The sequence below is a fragment of the Myotis daubentonii genome, chromosome 6 (genome assembly GCF_963259705.1).
Source record: "Myotis daubentonii chromosome 6, mMyoDau2.1, whole genome shotgun sequence".
NCBI classification, from domain to species: Eukaryota; Metazoa; Chordata; class Mammalia; order Chiroptera; family Vespertilionidae; genus Myotis; species Myotis daubentonii.
This window is the reverse complement of record NC_081845.1, coordinates 78,402,687-78,423,173: the sequence shown is the minus strand read 5'-3', so window position 1 is coordinate 78,423,173 and position 20,487 is coordinate 78,402,687. Positions and strand designations below refer to the sequence as shown.

Below are 20,487 nucleotides of genomic sequence, written 5' to 3'. Positions count from 1 at the left end.
CACCTGCGGGTAGACAGCCACCTTTGCCACTCCACAAGCCTGTCCCTGGCCAAGGATTCTGGAACTACTCCACAGCCATTCAGCACACGCGTGGCTATTTGTGACTCTGTCCCCAGGCTAATGTTGTGTAATAATTGCTGAGGTCACAGGACGAGGTGGGAGGAGGAGGAACAGATTTCCTCCTTAAATCCTGTCTATGCTGATGACAATAAACACTGGTTGACCAAAATAAGCACAGCACCAATCTTGAAAATACCCCTCCTCCCCCAATTTTTAGAAACATTCTTATCTGACCAGTATTTGATTTTTAGTTCTGAACAAAATTCTTATACATTGTTTTGGCATAAATGTAATATTTTGGGTGCTTTGACAATAAGTAGAGGAGGGAGAATGTTTTCCTTACCTTTACTCATAAGCAACTGCCTACCGTCATTTAGCTCCAGGCAGTCATCTGGCTGGGAGTGTCCCCCTGCACTGCCAGTGTCTCCCAACATATAGTGTGGATGATAGAGACAGGCTTCTCGTGACCCCTGTGGTGAAATGATAGTACATAGGAATGTCGCAGTCAATATATATATATATATATATATATATATATATATATATATATATACTGTCGTCATGAGAGGTATGTCCTTAGATGGTGATAGCAGTACTTAGTAGCAAAAGAAGGAAAGCTTAGTGGATTCAACAGATATTCATCGAAGGTCTGCTCTGAGCAAATATATGTGCCAGGCTCTAAGTGGGGAGGAGAGGGAATGTAATGCCATGTTACACAGGACTTGTTCATCAGAAACGTATGGCCTGCTAGGAGTATATGAAAAGTACTCAAATATCTACAGGACAGAATTGTATGTAATGGCATCATTTAAGTGATGCAAACTGAAGTTTGCAGGAGAATGGACGGAGGCTGTAGCTCTGACTGGGTGAGTTAGATGCATGGGGGAATCGAATCGGCATCTGAGAGGTGCCATCAGGGAAGGTAATGGGGAAACAGCCTCCTGGGCAGAGACCTGCAGAGGAAGCCCCTTCTAGGCACGTGCTCAAGAAGACATGTACGAACTGCACCACAACCTTACTTGTCAGGGGAAATAGCTGAAAACAGCCTGCATGTCCATCCACAAGAGGATGGACAGATAAATTGTGGCATTCAGAAAATATTCAGCAGAGAAAATGAATCAATTAGAGAATGATGTCATAACTAATGTGGAAAAAAACACAAAGCATGTATTAAATGAAAGAAAGAAGGCTGCAGAATGTTAGGTACAAAATTTACATAAAGGTTAAAAATATTTTAAACAATATATGTTTATGGATACTGTATTTAATTTCATGATTTTATTATAGCATATATATATATATATACACACACACACACACACACACACACATATATATATATATACATATATATATATACATATATACATATATATATATATATATATATATATATATATATATATATATATATATACTGTACCCGGCCACGCGTTGCTGTGGCGCAGTCTGGTTAAATGGAAAAGAAAGAAAAGAGAAAGCGCATGTTTCTAATATGTTTAATTTCACAATGCTTGTGGGTATACAATATTTTTTGTTGTTCCATTGTCTGTGCAGATATAGAGATTGTCTGGTTTGCCGACTCTAGAACACGCAACATATAATTGTCCAAGTGAGAAGCAATCCGCATCTAGATCAAAACTGCACAATTCTAAAGATTGGCCCTGAGCTTTGTTGATGGTGATTGCAAACGCCAATCAAATTGGGAATTACAATCTCTTAAATTGAAATGGCATATCCTTTGGAATCATAGGAATGCGAGGAATGAGGACATCTTCACCTTTGAAAGGTCCTGTCAAGATTGTTGCTTCTACGAAGTTGCTCATTAATTTTTTTACTGCAAGCCGCGTGCCGTTGCAAAGCTTTCGCTGGTTGATATTTCGCAACATGATAATTGGCACGCCGATTTTCAATTGCAGTACGTGCGGTGGCATCTCTGGCAGATTGAGTGAATTCAAAAATTCTGTTCGATAATTAACTGCTTCATCTGCTTCCACAACAGTGTCGACGGACTCGTATGTGACTGCCTCGCTTTGAATGTTAGACTGAATACTATTGTTAAGTTCGTAGACGTCTTGGTTCTTGGCCGCAAGAATAGCTCATTCACTCAGCCAATTGTGATTCTTATAATTGGTTTGAATATTGGGAAATATTTTTCAACCAATTCTTCTTTTGAGGTCACTAAATTGCAGAAGTTATGAGGCAATGAAAATCATCCTGAGGTCAGATCAACCGGCACCTTTTCGTTCCCAATTTCCAGCAATTGATGTGAGAATATCTCAGCTGATCGATCGTTTTGCAGCTGGACACGCATATTTGTAGTTAATTTTATCTACAATTTATTTATTTATTTATTTATTTAAAATATATTTTATTGATTTTTTTTACAGAGAGGAAGGTAGAGAGATAGTTAGAAACATCTATGAGAGAGAAACATTGATCAGCTGCCTCCTGCACATCTCCTACTGGGGATGTGCCCGCAACCCAGGTACATGCCCTTGACCGGAATCGAACCTGGGACCTTTCAGTCTGCAGGCCGACGCTCTATCCACTGAGCCAAACCGGTTTCGGCTTATCTACAATTTATAATTGTAAACAGAAACATTGAAATGGAATCATAAAATATTTAGTATAGCATGTTGCTTTTACGTCCAACAGATGGCGCTGTTTTTTTTTAAAAAAGCATGTTTTTACCTGTCACAGGTGTGACATCTATATAATAGTAGGTATATAGGTATATAAAAACATGCGCGTATTCGAATGCAATGTTGTGTCAAAATTTCAAAGCAATCGGTGAAGAACTTTTGGAGATTTAAGATTTTGAACAAATGAACATTTTGAATAAATGCACACATATATATATAACCCTAATATGCAAATAGCCCAAATGGCGGAACAACCGAACAACCAGTCCCTATGATGTGTGCTGAACACCAGGGGGTGCGCACGGAACATGGTGGGCATAGGCTGCAGCAGGATTGTAGAGCAGGTGAGTGGAAGCGCCACACCAAGGCGGGGCACCCGCTGCTGGCTCTGGAGCTACCACTCGCACCCGTTGCTAGTGCTCAGCACTGGCCCCAATAGTTCAGCACCATCAGCGGGTGCCAGCAGTGGCTGCTGGCCCCAATCGCCCCTCAGGGCTTCTCCACCTCCCCCTGTTCCTGAGGGGTGATCGGGGCTGGCATCCACCTCTCGCACCCACTGCTGACGCTGGCCCAAATCACTCCATGCCGTCAGTGGGTGTGAGTGGGGCTGGTGTCATCAGCACGTGGGAGCGGCTGCAGCAGAAGCAGGGCTGCCAGCAGAGTGGGGACCGGGGGGGGGGGGGGGGGGGCCGCAGTGGGAGGGGTTGGGCTGGGGCATGGAGTATGGGCCGAGACCCATCCTTGTCCCCACTGCATTATCCTCTATACTTCTCTGTGTGCCAGAAGTGTTTCATAATTTTTAAATGAAAGAGGAAGTCATAGGGCATGTTTAGGAATACTAGATGGGGTGGTAGATCAGGGTTTTCAAACTTTAACATGAACTTTGCTAAGAAATATATTTTATTTCAGGGACCGGGAGATTCGTGACAGTACTTTAATATGCAGGATGCACCCTGACATGCTCTGTTCTATTTCCTCTGTTTTGTTCTGCATAAAAACAAGCTGTGGGTCCATGAGGGCCAGGGCATGGAAGGCTCAGCTGAGAGCCTCGGAAATGTGAGCTTTAGTTGGCAAAGAGGAGAGGGCTCCTGGCGGCTTTGGGACGTAGCATCATCAGGCCTGAACTTCAGCCCAGTCAGGTCAGATGGAACTGGGGCCAGAGACTGGAGGGTGCAAGGTCAGGTAGCAAGGCAGTTATCACCATAGTGTAGCTGGGGCAGGACACAGGCCTACAGGGGAAGTGAAATAAGGAATAGGTTTGGGATAAGCTGCACTTTTTAAAAAGGGGGATTTGATGTCTGGGATTTGCGAGGAGGAGGAAGAAAAGGAGAAATTATGCTTTGCTTTCAAGGCTTGGTGACTGGGAAGTTGGTCCCACCAATAACTAGAACTAGGTACCGCAGGAGAAAGTTTGTTTTATTCACACAGTGCTTAAAGTGCTGATGGGACATCCATATGAGTAAGGTGACGTCTCGGTTGAGGATTAAAAGCATGAATTTATAGTGGTCTCAGAATGTTTTGTGACTTTCCATACTAGTACACGCCCCTTGTGAGGAAGAAAGAGAAGTCACGTGTAAGCAAGGCGGATCAGGCAGGTGGATCCAGCGAAGGGGTGGGGGTGAGGAGTCTGGCCAGGGGAGATGAGAAGTGGCAGGCTGGGGGCCCAGTTTGTGTAGAGACAGCAGCGGGGCCAGATGAGGAAGGTGGACTGAGAGAGAAGAAAGGCCGGAGGACTGGAGGGCGAGGAGCCCAAGTGTGTTTGCAGAGGCGCGGGAATGGTACCGGTGGGAGTCAGGAGTGTTGGGATCAGGAAGGGGAAACTTCACATCTGAGATCTTGGAGTGAAAGTAATCCTGAAGGATCAGTAATCACAGGGAGGTAGGACCTGCAGGCTGAGTGGGTGCTTGTCACATAATGGAGGTGGGAGTGGAGCTGTGTGACAGTTCACAGTCATTGATCTGAACCAAGTAGGTAGACCTTTCAAACAAAGCTCCTCTATGGAATAACAAATGATTCTCTGCCAGGTCAGCTACTGATTATGAATGACTACTTCACACTGTAGGAGAGGCCACGCTGGGAAGTGGAGTGAGGTCAGGGGTGCCCTTAGGGGAATGAGCCCTTATGGAAGGCTTTGGGACAGGTGTCCTGGATAATATACCTAGGATGTTAGAGAGCCGGGATTCCTCGTCTGTCGTCAGCTCAGAGGCAGACGGGCACTCACTTTTCAGCTATCTCTTCCTTTTCTGTTCTTGTTTGATGGGCTTTCTTTTCCTGAGACACAGGTGGCTGGGCTTTTGGGACACAGAAATCAGAAGCAGAGAGGTCTGCCCGTACCTTAGGGCTGATTTGGGTTGGGGCTTTGATTAGGTCGCTTACATTCTCTTTGCTTCAGTTATCCTCACAATCAAGTAACACAAACTAAAAATGTTTTAATGTTTTATTTATTTTTCTTTTTTATTGAATATATTGGGGTGACATTGACTGATAAAGTTATAGGTTTCAGGTGTACAATTCCATAATACATCATCTGTATATTGTATTGTGTGTTCACTCCCCCGAGTCTAAAACAATTTTTTGTAAAGTTTTATAAAGGAAAAAGCAAGTATATCCACTTACAACATAACGCCGGGGAGTGCATTGGATGTGCTTGATGTAACAGGATGTGTTTCATTCTGCTTGAGGCTGTTGCTAAACCTCACAGAGGAGATTATATCTCAGCCCGCGTGTGAGAGCAAGCTTTGCCAGGCAGAGAGGGGCACAATTAGCATTGGCAGTGTGATGTGTGCGGCTTGTTCAGGGAACCAGGACAGTCTATTCTGCCCTCTTCTGAGCAACAAGGATAGAAAACTAGGTCTCCTGACTCCTGCTCCAATGTTATTTTGCTTTTTTTTTTTTTTTCCTGCCTGGCCTCTGTATTTCCTGTATCTCTGCTTAGGCATTATTGGGCACAAAAGTACTACCAGTGGTAGGGAGAGATAGGCCCAATGCGAGCAGATGATTGGAAATCAGTTAACAATTTAAATACGGTTAAGGATACTCACCATGTTGAAGATTCACACACAGATAAACAAGAGCCGACTCAAATGTTGTTTCCTTTTGAAAAATGCCTCCCATGTTCATTATCTCACCTCTCACCAGTTTTACCTTTAGAAGCAAAGAAGGCCAAAGGAGAGTCTTATTTCACTTTTGTGTTTGAACAATTTTCTATTGACACGTTCTGGGGCACCTTTCCTCTGATAGTTGCTGATAGGAGAACTACAGAATGTGTAAGTCAGTGTTCCTGTCCCTAGGAGCTTGCAACCCAACACGCAGGAGAGACGAGGCTCTCTACACACAGCAGTGGGGCAGCAGGCGAGTCCGGATGTTCTGATACCAAACGTGGGGGATAGGTAGGTTAAGTGTTCACGGAGCAAAGAAATCAAGATGGCTTAGAGAAGACTTCTTTTTAAAGCTTTTTAAAAAATAGGATTTTATTGATTTTTAGAGAGAGAGAGAAGAAGGGAGAGGGATAGAGAGAGAGAAACATCGATGAGAAACATCATCCATCAGCTGCCTACTACACGCCCCCTACTGGGGATTGAGCCCGCAACCCGGGCAGTGCCCTGACCGGGAATCAAACCAGTGACCTCTTGGTTCCTGGGTCAACGCTCAACCACTGAGACACACTGGCCGGGCTGGAGAAGACTTCTTCATGGCCATTGTGGCCTAGAACTAAGGCCTTGGGGATATCTAAAAGAAACGGAAAATGGAGCGACTTACTTGTTTCTTAGTAGCAAATAAAAAGCCTTCGTCTTGGGACCACCCAGGGAGTGCACTGCCTCAGCTGCAGAAGGTTTAACTTCTCACAGCTAGGAGACCGCATTCCTCACATAGTGCTCCAGCCCAGGCTTAATTTGCTAGCAGATCCCTCTGCTATGGAAAGTACCATTCCAAGATTGATTTCCTGCCAGTGGAAATCTGCATGCAGCTCGATTGAGGGTTCACCTGGGCTGGCCCAGGCCCCAGCAGGTTTGCAGATGGGACAGAGCTTCCTGCAGCAGAAAGGCTAGAGGCCGCGCTGCTAAAGCCAAGCCACACTAATGAAGCTGCCAGTTACACCCTTGGGGGAAGTCCTGGGAGACTCCGGTCCCCAGGCTTTCATTAGCAGGTTTCAGGGAGCAGAGCTCACCTTGACCCAAACAGGAAGTCTCCGAGGAAAAAAATGATCACCTCCAGCTAACTGTTGGTTGACCTTAGATTGCTTCAGTGTGTTCCAAATTCCCCAGCTCCTCCGAATTCTTCCACCACAATAAACACAGTGCTGTTTATTGCACGTGGAAGGTGTGTGCTGTGCTGTTTGAAAAATAGTACCTGCTGAAGTGGGAAGATGAGCTGAGACATGGAAAGTATAGGAAGTAGCAATAAAGAAAATTCAGATTCGGCAGTCATGCTCCTTGGTATTTGCCCAAATAAGTTGAAAACGTATGTTCTCAGAAAAAGCTGCACATGGATGTTTAGGGCAGATTTCTTCATAATTTCCAACTAAGCCACACTGGCTAGGGCGGGACACATAGTTTTAATTTGCTTCTTTCTTGTAATAATATCTTTCATTCATTTATTCAGCAAATCTTTGTTGACCATCTACTATGTCCTAGTCAATCTAAGTGCAGGGGAGACTACAGTGAAAAAAAAAATAGAACACATGTATTTCATGTGCATCTTTCTGTAACAATAAAGGTAAATATATCTACATAAATATTTAAATATATGCATAGTATCCTATTTTATAGATTTATCATAATTTATTAAATCAGATCTCCCATTTGGGATATCAAGATGCTATTTATGTTTTCTGGGTTTTCTTTTTTTTTTAAGTATATTTTTATTGATTTCAGAGAGGAAGGGAAAGGGAGAGAAAGATAGAAACATCAATGATGAGAGAATCATTGATTGACTGCTTCCTGCACGCCCCACACTGGGGATCGAGCCTGCAACCTGGGCATGTGCCCTTGTCCAAAATCGAACCTGGGATCAGTCAGTCTGCAGATCTACGCTCTATCCACTGAGCAAACCGGCTAGGGAAGGTTTTCTTGAGTATAGAGAGGATATGTGTTGACCATGGGTGAATCAGAGTTCATGTTAAAATTATCTCTGCTAATAATAGGATTCTGCCAGTGGTGCCGTTCTTTAAAATGTGACTTTGTAAACAGCGATATATTTGGCAGATGTGGCAACAAAGGTTGGTGTGGGCCCAGCTGCCTCTCACTTGATGGACGACTGTGGAGATCCTGGCGGCGTCTGAGGCTATTGGCAACGCCATCTCTGTCTCTGGTGGGACCAGAGGCTGCTCCAAGCATGGCTCCAGCTCTTAACAATCGCACACCATGTCGGCACTTTGGCTGCTGTTCCTTCTCGGCCATTTATAGCTCTGCAGTGATGTGTGAGCTGGGTTTCTGTGGATTCTGGAAGCGTTCTTCTGCCCTCTTTAATGGAAATGGCTGTTTTGTCCTCTGTCCAATAAGCAGCAGGCCACCTCCCTGCCATCTGTGCGAGCCCCCACACAGCGACGTGAGGTGATGACACAGGAGCTCTTTGTTGGTGGTTTTAGCACACTGTTTGATCCTCCATACAAAGCAAAACACAGCCCAGATGAATTATGGGATTTTACAGTAATGGAGTCTGTAGAGACTGACTCCTATTTTATAGACTAGAGGACTGAGGCAGGGAGAGGTTGAGTGATCTGCCTACAGTCCCTTCATTAGTGGTAGAGCTAGATTTAGAAGTGGGAACTGTTTCTTCCTCGTCCAGTGTTTTTCCAGGGAATCTGCTCAACCAAACCTGCGATCCGTTCCAGTGAGGTCCTTGTAATAGACCAAAGAACACCAGTGTTTTGGAGCGTTTATCTTTGGCCTTCAGATAAAATGTCACCAGATGGCACCAAACTATTTGCATTTCCCAAACATGGAGCTTTTTATTTCATTCTCTGCTTTACCCGGGGAAAGGTTTTAGAGAGCATGCTGCGGGAGCAGTGGAATCAGTGACTGTTCTCATGGCTGCCTGCTTTCCTCCAGCAGGCTGATCAGCAGCCTGATCTATAGGTTTATCACTGGAATCTCTCACCGCCCCAGTCTGCAAGCCAGCCGCAAGGACGCATGTCTCTTTAAGATGAAAGAGGCCTGCGGGGTTTGTGATCACTTTTTATCTGGGTTGCACACCCACTTGGATTGTCTGATAGACTATGTGGCAGTCCCATTTCCTTCTCTTGGAGAGTACTGGACTCTGATTTACAAATAAACTCAGTGGCAAAGAACTGAGAAGTTTGCAATACTGATTGCTTTTGTAGGGCCAACTGCAAATTATTTTTGTGGATGGAGCAAAGCAGTGTTGCAGTAGCATATCTGGAGTTGCATATCGCTGAAAAATATTTGGGTTTAATCGTAGAGTGCATTTTTTGAGGACATAGTGGTTAATAGCTCAGTCACTAGGGCTGACTGCTTCAGGTTACTTCCTGGCTCTGCAATTTACTGTGTAGCCTTGGGCAAGTTAATGAATCTCTCTGTGCTTCTGTTTCCTCATCTGTAAAATGAGAATGATGATATAGTCAGGTGGCTCACTTGGTTGGATTGTCCTCCCATATACCAAAAGGTTTCAAGTTCGATTACCAGTCAGGGCACATATGTAGGTTGGAGCACATATAGGAGGCAACCTATCAATGTTTCTCTCTCATCTCTCTCCCCCCCCCCCATCCTCTCTCTTAAAAATCAATAAAAACATATCCTCGGGTGAGAATTTTAAAAAAGAAAAAGAAATAGTGCCAATGCCAGATAGTTATTGGGAAGTTTAATGAGTTAATCTTTAATAATAAAAGGATAATGTGTTAATTAGACCAAACATCTTCCAGATGTCCTTCCTGACAAAGCTGGGGCCCAGGTGCCTGCAGTCGGCCCCAGGCAAGCTGGCTGGGGTCCTGGGTGCCTGTGGCTGGCCGGAGGGAAGGAAGCCCGGGTCTCGGGTGCTGGAGGAAAGCCGGTGCCAGGACCCCAGGGGAATGAAGGCCTACTCTTGCACGAATTTTCGTGCATCAGGCCTCTAGTCCAAATAATAAAAGCCTAAGTGACCATTACAGCAGAATGACCAGTTGCTATGATGTGCACTGACCACCAGGGGGCAGACGCTCAATGCAGGAGCTGCCCCCTGATGGTCAGTGCACTACCACAGGGGGGTGCTGCTCAGCCAGAAGCTGGGCTCATGGCTGGTGAGCACAGTGGTGGTGGTGGGAGCCTCTCCCACCTCCATAGCAGCACTTAGGAACAGTGAGCCGAGTGGTAAGGAGCAGCGAGCAGGTGGGCGGTAAGGAGTGAGGGGTCCTGGACTGTGAGAGGGATGTCCGACTGCTGGCTTAGGCTTGATCCCCTGCAGGCGAACATCCCCCAAGGGATCCTGGACTGCGAGAGGGTGCAGGCAGAGCTGAGTGACACCCCCTGCCCTGCCTCAGAGCACAAATTTTGTGCACTGGGCCTCTAGTATTTGTGAAGAGCCTAGAATACTGCAGGGTATATGATAAACACCATATAAGTGTTTGTCACTATCATTATTCTGACATTTTCATTCCATGCATTCATTTATTCAACAACAATTTATTGGAACATCCCCCATGTGGGAGACACAGTGATAGGTGATAAAAGATTCTCAGCCCTCAAAGGATCTTTACAGTGTAGTGGGCGGAGAGACAAGTAATATAAAGTGGGCATTGGCGCTGTACGGTAGGGAGAGTGCTGTAAGGGAGCAGCGATTTTTCAACCCATGTGCCGCAACTCACTGGTGTGCTGCAAGAATTTTTAAAACATGCAATACCTGACTATTTAGTCAGGGCCACTGACCTCTTTTCCATAGATTGTCAAATTTTAAAAAATGACAACCAACACAACACTAGCCATCTAGTGTGTATAAATCAAAGTTACACCTACTTTTTGTCAGATCGGCAAAAAATACATTGTTTTGGTGTAATGCAGAACTTTAATAATAAGCTTATGTGTGCCATGAGATGAAAAGGTTGCAAATTGCTGTAATGGAGGACTACAAATGCAGTGGGCAGGATAGTAGTACCTGAGGGGAAGGCTTCACAGGGGAACCTGAGCTGGGTCATGAAGGATAAATAGGAGTTGGCCAGGAACAGCCCAACCTCCCAACATCCAAACTATTATTTCTTTTATTCCTCAGTCTTGCCCAAAAGAAGGAAATTGGTGCCATATGTCTGGGCCTAAAGAATTTATCAATTCAGTAAATGATTGTTGGGTGTATGATTATTTTATTTTTTTAATTGATTTTAAAAAGAGAGGAAGGGAGAGGGAGAGAGAGATTAAAACATTGATGGGAGAGAAACATCAATTGACTGCCTCCTGCATGTCCCCCACAAGGGATTGAGCCCGAAACCTGGGCATGTGCCCTGACCTGGAATCGAACCTGCGACCTCTTGGTGCATGGGTCGACGCTCAGCCGCTGAGCCACACTGGCTGTGCAAGGCGTGTGATTATTTTAGACAGGGGAAGTTGTGCACCATGCAGTCCCTGCCCCTGAAGGAGCTTGGGACGTGAGCAGAGTGAACCCGTGATCGGGAGCCCAGGAGAGAAGTATGCTGGGGCCTCTTCAGGAAGATCTACATCCCAGCTGCCTCAGCAGAGGAGTTAGTGTGCACCCTGTGCAAGGGAGGCCATTCTAAGGGAGCATCTTAGTTGACTCATGGCCACATGAGTTTGGGGAGGGTGCGTGGGGACAGAGGCCAGGAATGAGGGAGGGGCCCTCACTCAGGGCCGGCTGTGGGAAGGCTGAGAAGTGTGTTCTGCAACAACATCATGATGCCAATGTGTGCTTCCTCCAAAACGGGCTCCCAGACTTCACAGCTGGCCCTTTGAAGCTTCACTGCAGGTAAGGCCTGTCTAGGGAGGTGGCCGGACCCCACTGGACAGCGGCTTCTGAAGTCAATGATGATAAAGAGTTATAACTTATTACCATGGCTGTGGCAGTGGCGGCTGCTCTCACACAAAGGGAGAATTTTATGGCGTGGAAGAGGTAGTTGCCAAGCAAAGGATTAAAAATTAATCCCCACTCTTCCCAATCATTAGTTTAGAATTTTTTATGACCTTGGACTTCCAAAGGGACATTGAGGTCCTTGTCACCCACAGATAGAGGACCTAGATCGTTTTACCACCTCATTGCTGAGGGAGATAAGAGATGGTGTCCTGAGTTGGAGGCCATGGAGGTCAGGTCCCTGGAACTTGCGGTGAGTGTTGGGTTACACACTCCAGAGGGTGGAGTTAAGGAGCCCCTGAGACTGATGTGGCTGCATTCTAAGGATCATTGAGAGAGACCTCATTTTCAAGGGAAATGAAGATTCTGCCTTTTTATTTTTATTTTATTTTTTTTCCTGTGCACCCTTTCCTTTGAAGTTAAAGTGAATATCCTTTTGGTCTTATACTTCTCTGTTTCTTATTTCTATAAACCTCTTCCTCGTTCAGTTTCTGTAAGTGAGAGAGAAGTGGCAATGATTTCATGATCAGGATTTGTCAACATAAAGCCAGGAGAGGTCATGTTGGTGAGATGAGGGCTGGAGAAACTCAGGGTCAGACGGGGTTTTCTGGAAATTGCCAATAAAGCAGCATCGTAATCTGTCTTTTCTTCCTCAGAACAAACAGATGCCAGTTGGCTCCCAGGTCTGAACTGGACTTAGTTCCAACCAATAGACAACCCAGACCCGCGGTGTTAATCTTTAGAAATTCAGTCGTGTCGTCAGCTTATAAAAACCTGCTATTGTGTCAGGCATCCTATTTCCGAGGATGCAAAGATGAGCAGAAACTGTGCAGTCATGTGTTATTCAGCTCTGGATACAGAATGGCCTGCGATTGCTTTGGGCGCCCAGAGATGACGGAAACTCGCTTGATCAACGCAGGTGGGCATGCCGGGCCACATCTGCAGCGAGTCCTACAGCCCATATCCCAGACACAAAATCAAACCGACATTTTCATCTGATTTCCCACTATGTTGGTATCTAAAGAATAGAGCCCTTTAATTCCCCAGAGCTCGAACAAGCCCAGTGCCCCTAGATTACATGCTTCTCCGTCACCAGCATCAGCACAGTTTGAAATGTCGTCCCATGTCCCAGGCCCAGCCCTACAGTGCATCCACCTGATCTGGGACCTGTGTACCCCGCCGTTCCACCTTCTGGTGTCCCCCTCCCTTACCCCTGCCATGCTCTGACACCAACTGCCACCCAGGTCAGTTGGAATCTCCATCTATTAACCCCCAGGTTCTCAATCCCTCTGCTCGCTGGCGGCAAAAGCACTGCTTAGCTTTTTCTTGTTTTGTTCATTTTGAATGAATTAAGGTATTCTGATGACAACTTTCTCTCTCTCTCTCTCCCCGACCCTTACCTGTCTTTCTGGCTGACACTCTGATTCTTAATAAGGTTCTCTAATTTTTATACTGAGCACTAGTTGATAGCTTGGTCCTGGTAGGGAATCACTGGCCTGTACTAGCTAAAGAAATGACTCAGTCCCAGGTTTCAGGGCCACCGTACAAGTAGATACAAGGCACGGAGGGGGCATTAGGTCGTCCACTCGTGAACTGCCCCCGCTTCTCCCACTGGAGATGGTCGTAATCATGGCAGATGTTTTGTGGACTTGGAACCAAGCGCTCTGTTAAACACTTTAAGGGCATGACGCCATAATAGTCCTTACATCAGCTTCTCTTTATCAGTCGCTCAACTTCTCAGATGACAGAGCCCAGGCTGGAGCTCATGGCTCGTCCTTGTGGAAGGCAGGCTCAGGTCTCTGGTGCCGATGTCCTCCTTCAGACCGCACACACGCCACCTGCCGCCTCCTCGGGCGCTCCAGGCTGCACAGGTCCTTATTTTGGCATAAGTGCTTTGACCTTGTTCTCGGCCTATAGCTCTCTTTCCCCCTCATGTTCTCTTGGGAATTCTGATTTTCCTTCAACACCCAGTTCAGGGATCACTTGTAGAAGCTTGTGCTCCCCTCCCTGGCCTTCTGTCTATTTTGCTTATGTTGGCAGAGACACCGTGAACCAGCGCTCGCCTCCGTGGAGCACACATCCATGTTTTGGTCATAACGTCCCTACTCGTCTGCCTCAGTAGAGTCTGACCTTGAAAAGCAGGCAGCATATCTTTTTATTCTTTGTATACCTAGCACAAAGGCCAGCTCATAGTAATACAGATAACGGCGGTACTTAGCTGTTACTGAGCACTCGTCTTGGGCCAGGCAGGGTGCTACGCACTTTATGTGTTAAATTCTCTCGTTTAGCCACCCCCAACCATCCATATGATACGTAAAATTACTACTCCCACATCGCAGATGAGGGAACTGAAGCTTAGTGAACTCTGTAACTTGCCCCAGGTTACCCAGGAAGTGGCCAAAAGCCAGGGCTTGACCCCAGGTCTCCCTGAACTTCTTTCACATTTTATTCATTTCCATGTCCTACATTTTAGACCATTTAGATATTTTTTTTTCTTTTTTCAATGTTGATTAAGGTGTGTGAGTAGGAAGACGACATTTTCTTCACTACAATTAGTAGTGCCCTGAGAAGCACTTGCTGTATCTCTCCCAGCGAAGGGTTCTGAAGGAAGGTTTTGCACTTTTCCAAGGAAAAGGGTTTGGGAAATACGAATTACAGAAGGTAACTGTAGACATGCTAAAAATCCATTTCTTTCCTCAGTAACTTCCCTTGAAACTTTGCAGCTATTTTAAGGACTATTTTATGAAATAATTGCCGTGCTTAGCTGGCTCATCTGTCAACAAAAATTTCAAATGTAAATTCAGTATTTGAGGGACCTAAAATTCATTGAGCAGAGATTTAAATATCCAGGAGAGACAAGCCCAAAACTACCTCCTTTCCAGAGCATAACTTAAAAAACAAAAAACAATCTTTGCAATTAGAGTTTATGTTAAATTTATTTAGTCAGATATTTCCCAGAATATACAAGGGTTTTTACCAACCTAATTGATGATTCATGTGTTTGTCTTTACTTTGAGTTCAAGTTACTATTGCTTATCTCAGATCTTCAAGTGACCAGTGAATATTTTAAGATTAGGTGCTCAAGAAATGTAGGCTATCATTAGTAATATCAATATTTGTAATTCTTATCCTATAGAACAAATAGCTAATATGCTAATCAGACCGAACAGCAGAACGACCATCTGGACAGATGAAGCCGGGGCTGCGAGGGCCGAGCCCCTTGCACAGATTTTGTGCGTCAGGCCTATAGTATTTTAACATAATGTTTCATACTAGTAGAGCCTGTCTGATGATTACATTTTAATAGCATCTAGAAAACTCCAAAGCCTTTAAAGAAACCCTTACTTTCTAAATATCATTAAAACAGGGTGGCTAACATTCCCATTTTGTAAGCTATGACTTGGCCTCACTCTGTGTGGTGGGTAGTAGAGGTAAAGTCAGAATGTTGGGGGAGTAAGGGAGCTTGGTCCAACTCTGTCAAGAAGAACAAAGACCATAGCCAGTTTGGCTCAGTGGATAGAGCCTCAGCCTGTGGAGGAAGGGTTCTGGGCTGGATTCTGGTCAAGGGCATGTACCTCTGGTTGCAGGCTCCTCCCCGGCCTGGGCTGTGCAGGAGGCAACCAATTCATGTGTTTCTCCCACATCGATATTTCTCTCCCTCTTCCAATCTCTCTAAAAATCAATGAAAAAAATATCCTGGGGTGAGGATTTAAAAATAAATAAATTTTAAAAAAGAAGAAGAAAGGCTCAAAGAGCTGCCTGCAGCTTTCTGCCTCCATATGGCACTAGAAGGCTGCGTTTCATTAAGAACACCCGTAGTTGCTTTACTCCCTTAGCTCAGTCCCTCTCTCGCTGCATTTTCGCTGATGTTCCTTTCTTGTCTTTAGGCTGCAACCCCCGCCCTGCCGTGCCAGGCAGCCATGACGACGGCCATCCTGGAGCACCTGAGCACCCTGTCGGTCAGCGGGCAGCAGCTGCGCCGCCTGCCCAAGATCCTGGAGAATGGGCTTCCCAAGATGCCTTGCACCGTCCCCGAGACAGATGTGCCCCAGCTGTTCCGGGAGCCTTACATCCACACCGGCTACCGCCCCACGGGCCACAGGTGGCGCTACTACTTCCTCAGCCTCTTCCAGAAGCACAACGAGGTGGTCAACGTCTGGACCCACTTGTTGGCGGCCCTGGCCGTCCTCTTGCGATTCTGGGCCTTTGCCGAGGCCGAGGCCTTGCCCTGGGCCTCGGCCAGCACCCTGCCCCTGCTCATCTACGTCCTGTCCTCCATCACTTACCTCCTGTTCAGCGTGCTGGCCCACCTGCTGCAGTCCCAGTCGGAGCTCTCCCACTACACGTTCTACTTCGTGGACTACGTGGGGGTGAGCATCTACCAGTACGGCAGCGCCCTGGTCCACTTCTTCTACACCTCCGACCAGGGCTGGTATGAGCACTTCTGGCTCTTCTTCCTTCCAGCAGCTGCCTTCTGTGGCTGGTTGTCTTGCGCTGGCTGTTGTTACGCCAAGTATCGTTATCAGAAGCCTTACCCAATCATGAAGAAGATATGTCAGGTGGTGCCCTCTGGGCTGGCCTTCATTCTGGACATTAGCCCCGTGGCCCACCGAGTAGCCCTGTGCCACCTGGCTGGCTGCCAGGAGCAGGCCGCCTGGTACCACACCCTCCAGATCCTCTTCTTCCTGGTCAGCGCCTACTTCTTCTCTTGCCCGGTTCCTGAGAAGTACTTCCCCGGGTCCTGTGACATTGTGGGCCACGGGCATCAGCTCTTCCACGTATTTCTGTCCATTTGCACGCTGTCCCAGCTGGAGGCCATCCTCCTGGACTACCAGGGGCGGCAGGAGATCTTCCTGCAGCGCCACAGTCCCCTGTCTGTCTACGTGGCCTGTCTGTCCTTCTTCTTGTTGACCGCCTGCAGCACCACCACTGCAGCCCTCCTGAGGCGCAAAGTCAAGGCCAGACTGATGAAGAAAGAGTCCTGAGGCTGGCAGGGTGGGCAAGCTGTGGAGGCACCCCATTGCGATTTGGGGGAAAGGTGATACAAACACAGGAGCTGACCTTTTGTTTTTAAGAGTTTTCATGTGTATTAATGGCTTTTACATTAATACATATATATCCAAGGATATGCTATGGCCATGGCTTTGGGGAGCCAAAGGATTCAAGAGTTATGTTGTTAATAAAAGGAGTGTTCCTTTTCCATCTGGGTCATAGCCTTTCAAGACACAGGAAAGGAAGGGACCTTGTCTAAGATCGTGGGGCACTGAATTAAGGACCATATTCATGCCTGAAAATTCAGTAAAATTCTGACTAAGGCCTCCAGGGGCAAGTCCTGGAGCTGGAGGGGTGATAAACCTGGACTGGAAAACAAGGAGGTGGCTGGTCCACACCATATTGGACTGGCCATCCTACTATTGCTGGTCTTTGGTAATTGAATAAACTGACCCCAGGACCCATTTCCTTTGGGTTTCAGATTGTCCAAGGTGGAGAATTCAGACTCTTCAAGATTCAGTGAAACCTTCAGACAATGAATTATCCAGTTCATCTGATTTCTGATCTCTCCTCTCTCACCCACTCTAACTCTGACCCTTTTCTCAGGATGACATCTCTCTGGCTATTTCCTCTAAAGTGCTGTTCACTCCCTTCAGACCTTGGTAACATACAGGACTGTGAAGTAGTTGCGTGGATCCATGTGGCTATGCAGGAAGCTTATTCTCATATAATACTAATGCAGACGGTACTAGAAAGTACAGTGCCAAGAGCCACCAGGAGGCCCAGCCAATAAGCTTGGATACTGTTTGGTATCCTAGGGCCCACTGTTGTATACCCGTGGACTGGAGGATTCCTTGAGGTCTGAAGATTTGGGAGTCTTCTACAGATTTTGGCCAGCGTGTTCAAAAAGCCCCTGGTAGAATTAATTGGTTCTAAGGATCCCTCTAGGGATCTAATTATTTCAAGAGGAACCCAAGGTCCAGCCTTTTAAGTACATGCCGCACCACAAAGGACCCACATAACTAGCCCAGTTCAGGGTCCTCAGACAGGCACTTAGCCTCCACTGAGAGCTGAACCCTAAAAACAGTCAAGCCCCAGGACAGGAAGTGTGTGTGCGCTCTGTGGTTGGTCCCCGGAGGCTCCGTGGAGTATGAATGGTGAGTGGGGCACCCTGTAGCTAGAATGTCCCATTTCGGACATCACTGCCCAGCAGCTTCTACGGGGTAAGTGGTACTTGCCATTGGTGTGTTCTGGCCCTGCAGCCTCCAGAGGACACACCTCGCTCTGGTCCAGTGAAAGAGGCTGCGTTGACAGAGGAGCCGCGGGAGGCTGTGTTTCCTCTCAGTATAAGGTTCCCATTTACCGAAAAGGGAAGTGGTTTGTTTTCACTCCACTTTGACAAACATCTTCCATTACTAGATTATCTTGTTGTCTTCAAATCTTTGTTTTCTTTCTTTCGCTGAGACATGTGTGGGTTTGTGCCTTATAAATGGAAATGTATGAACACTCCTGAATATATGGCCATGTGAAATTTGCGGTTTGGGGTTACTGGGATTAGAAAGAAAGAATTTGTTGCTTTTCAACCAGTGGATGAAGGATTGTTTATCAATCAAAAGACTCTTTCAATCTGCTTATTTTTGGCAAAAGAAGAAGAAGAAGGGGAGGACGAGAAAGAAAAATATTCAACTGAAGCTTTCCAATAATCTTTATATCAAGAAAATGTATGTTTTGTCAGCTTTGTAGTTTTCCTAGATGGGTGCCTCTATTAATCCCCAAGTACATGAACTTCTGTGCTACCCAAGTGTCTTACACAAGCTTCTGGTGTCTAGGCCAAATCCACCACAAATAAAGTTAGCGAACTGAATCGGGTTGGACTAAGCAAGGGCATGGGGGAGTTGTGCAAACACATTACAAGTAGAGGGTCAGTTTAAAATGGGGAATAGAAAGTGCTTGAATTGTTCATTAGTATGGATTCAAAGACCATGCTCTTTTAAAAGTTGGAAGGAAGATGTAAGTCAAGCTCTTGAACGGAACTGGTGGTCATGGTGGCCGAGATCTTGAGGACAAATGCAGGTCGTTTTTAAAAAAGAGAAAACAGTGATTTTGAAATGTAGACCAATGCCAGCCTGCACACTGTAAATGGTCTGTAACAAGATAAGTACAAGATAGACCAAACTTGTAGATATTGCCATCAAATTCTTAGTGTAATTTACACAAGTGTTGGCCCCTCAAGTGATCGAATTTTTTTTTTTTACTTTTTCACCACAAATATTTGAGAAGCCTTGAGGTAGGGGGTAGTAACATGTAAACACAGGAAATGCAGATGTTTGTTCATTAATACTCAGACTTTTAAGGGATTAAATACTCTTTTAAAACATCTTCATTAAAATGAGTGAATGGTAAGGAACAGGCCAAGTTTGTTTAAAAGGAATAATTATTTGATAAAGGAGATGATTGTCTTTCTCCACCAGACCCCCTCAAATAATTGGCATCTACTGGAAATTCTGCTCATTACCTCTCTCTCTCTCTCTCTCTCTCTCTCTCTCTCTCTCTCTCTCTCTCTCTCGTTTTTTGTTTTGTTTTTTTTTAAGCAAGTACTTTCAACCTATTAAAATGTAAATGCCTCTGAAAAAAACTAAGCTATCAGTCCATTTACATACTATGAATAAAAACTCTGATGGATTTGTATCGGACCCTAGCCAGAGTAGGATGAGGGGATGGTAGGACGTACTAGACTGGGGACACATTTGCCCATTTCTCTGCTGCCTAGTACTTCCTGACCTATGTATTTAATTAACAAGCTGATGTTGATACTCTTCCGGTGCTAGGCTTTCATTTCGCACCTCGGCTGAAAGTACCTCATTCCGGAACATTCTCAATCCTCTACTGGAAGCTTGAAAAACAGCAGGAGCTCAGGCCACGCGTTGAAGGTCCAACTTTCCTGCTTATGTTGCCCACCTTTTCACAAATTGTACCTTAAGGTTTCACGATTGCTGCGCTGTAGTTTCAAGTAGATCCTCCAGATGGCACTCACGTCTTACTCAGAGAAAGCCCAGCCATTGCCCTCCAGGTCTCAGCCTGCAGATAGAGTTGGACCCGGTGTTTTGCTTAATTGCTTGGCAAGGAAACATTGGAACTATTTTCTGTTTATTTAAATCTACTTACAGAAATGACCATTAAACTGATTTTGTATATGGATTGTTGTACTGTCAACATCTCTTTGCCACAGCCCTTGACCAGGGCTACTTTGACAAGGCTCATCTTAAAGAAAGGTTTTATCTAGACAGTCATTGCCAGGAGAAGGTCATGATACTTGATATGCCCCTAGAAGTAGGGAAATATAAAAAAATTAAAAATCTCCAACCCTCCCCTCCCAAACCACACATACTGGTATACCCCAAATCCTCACTTGTAAGCAGATCAAATATTCCCCCTCGCCCCCTAAAGCTATGGAGTGGATTTCTCTGAGGATTTCAATCTAATTGAATAAATATTCCTAGTTTCATGGATAACAGTGTTAAATATTTCAAAAATTTGAATTGATGGACTACATTTTTTAGATTTAAAAACTACAAATTATAATTATACTATCACAGGTACTATAGTGTACATGTTGTGAAGTGTGGCACCTATCAACCAAAGGATTTTGTAGCCTGACTATTAGATATAAATAGCTGTAGAAAAAAAACAAGTGATTCTCTAGCCCAGTGGTCAGCAAACTCATTAGTCAACAGAGCCAAATATCAACAGTACCACGATTGAAATTTCTTTTGAGAGCCAAATT

At 45.5% G+C, this 20,487-nt stretch overlaps 1 protein-coding gene across 5 annotated transcripts in view; it reads left to right on the top strand.

The window, feature by feature from the left end:
* PAQR8 (progestin and adipoQ receptor family member 8) overlaps nucleotides 1–19,901 on the top strand; it is a 43,281-nt gene extending 23,380 nt beyond the window's left edge. For 3 of the 5 annotated variants that reach the window (XM_059701430.1, XM_059701432.1, XM_059701434.1), the window contains exon 2: nucleotides 15,599–19,901. In XM_059701430.1, the coding sequence (XP_059557413.1) occupies nucleotides 15,632–16,696 (1,065 nt within the window). In that variant the 5' untranslated portion in view covers nucleotides 15,599–15,631 and the 3' untranslated portion in view covers nucleotides 16,697–19,901. Of the gene's footprint in view, nucleotides 1–7,307; nucleotides 7,422–12,367; nucleotides 12,631–15,598 lie in introns of all 5 variants that reach the window. The other 2 variants (XM_059701433.1, XM_059701435.1) reach the window with 2 other exon arrangements.
* Nucleotides 19,902–20,487: the final 586 nt, after the last annotated feature.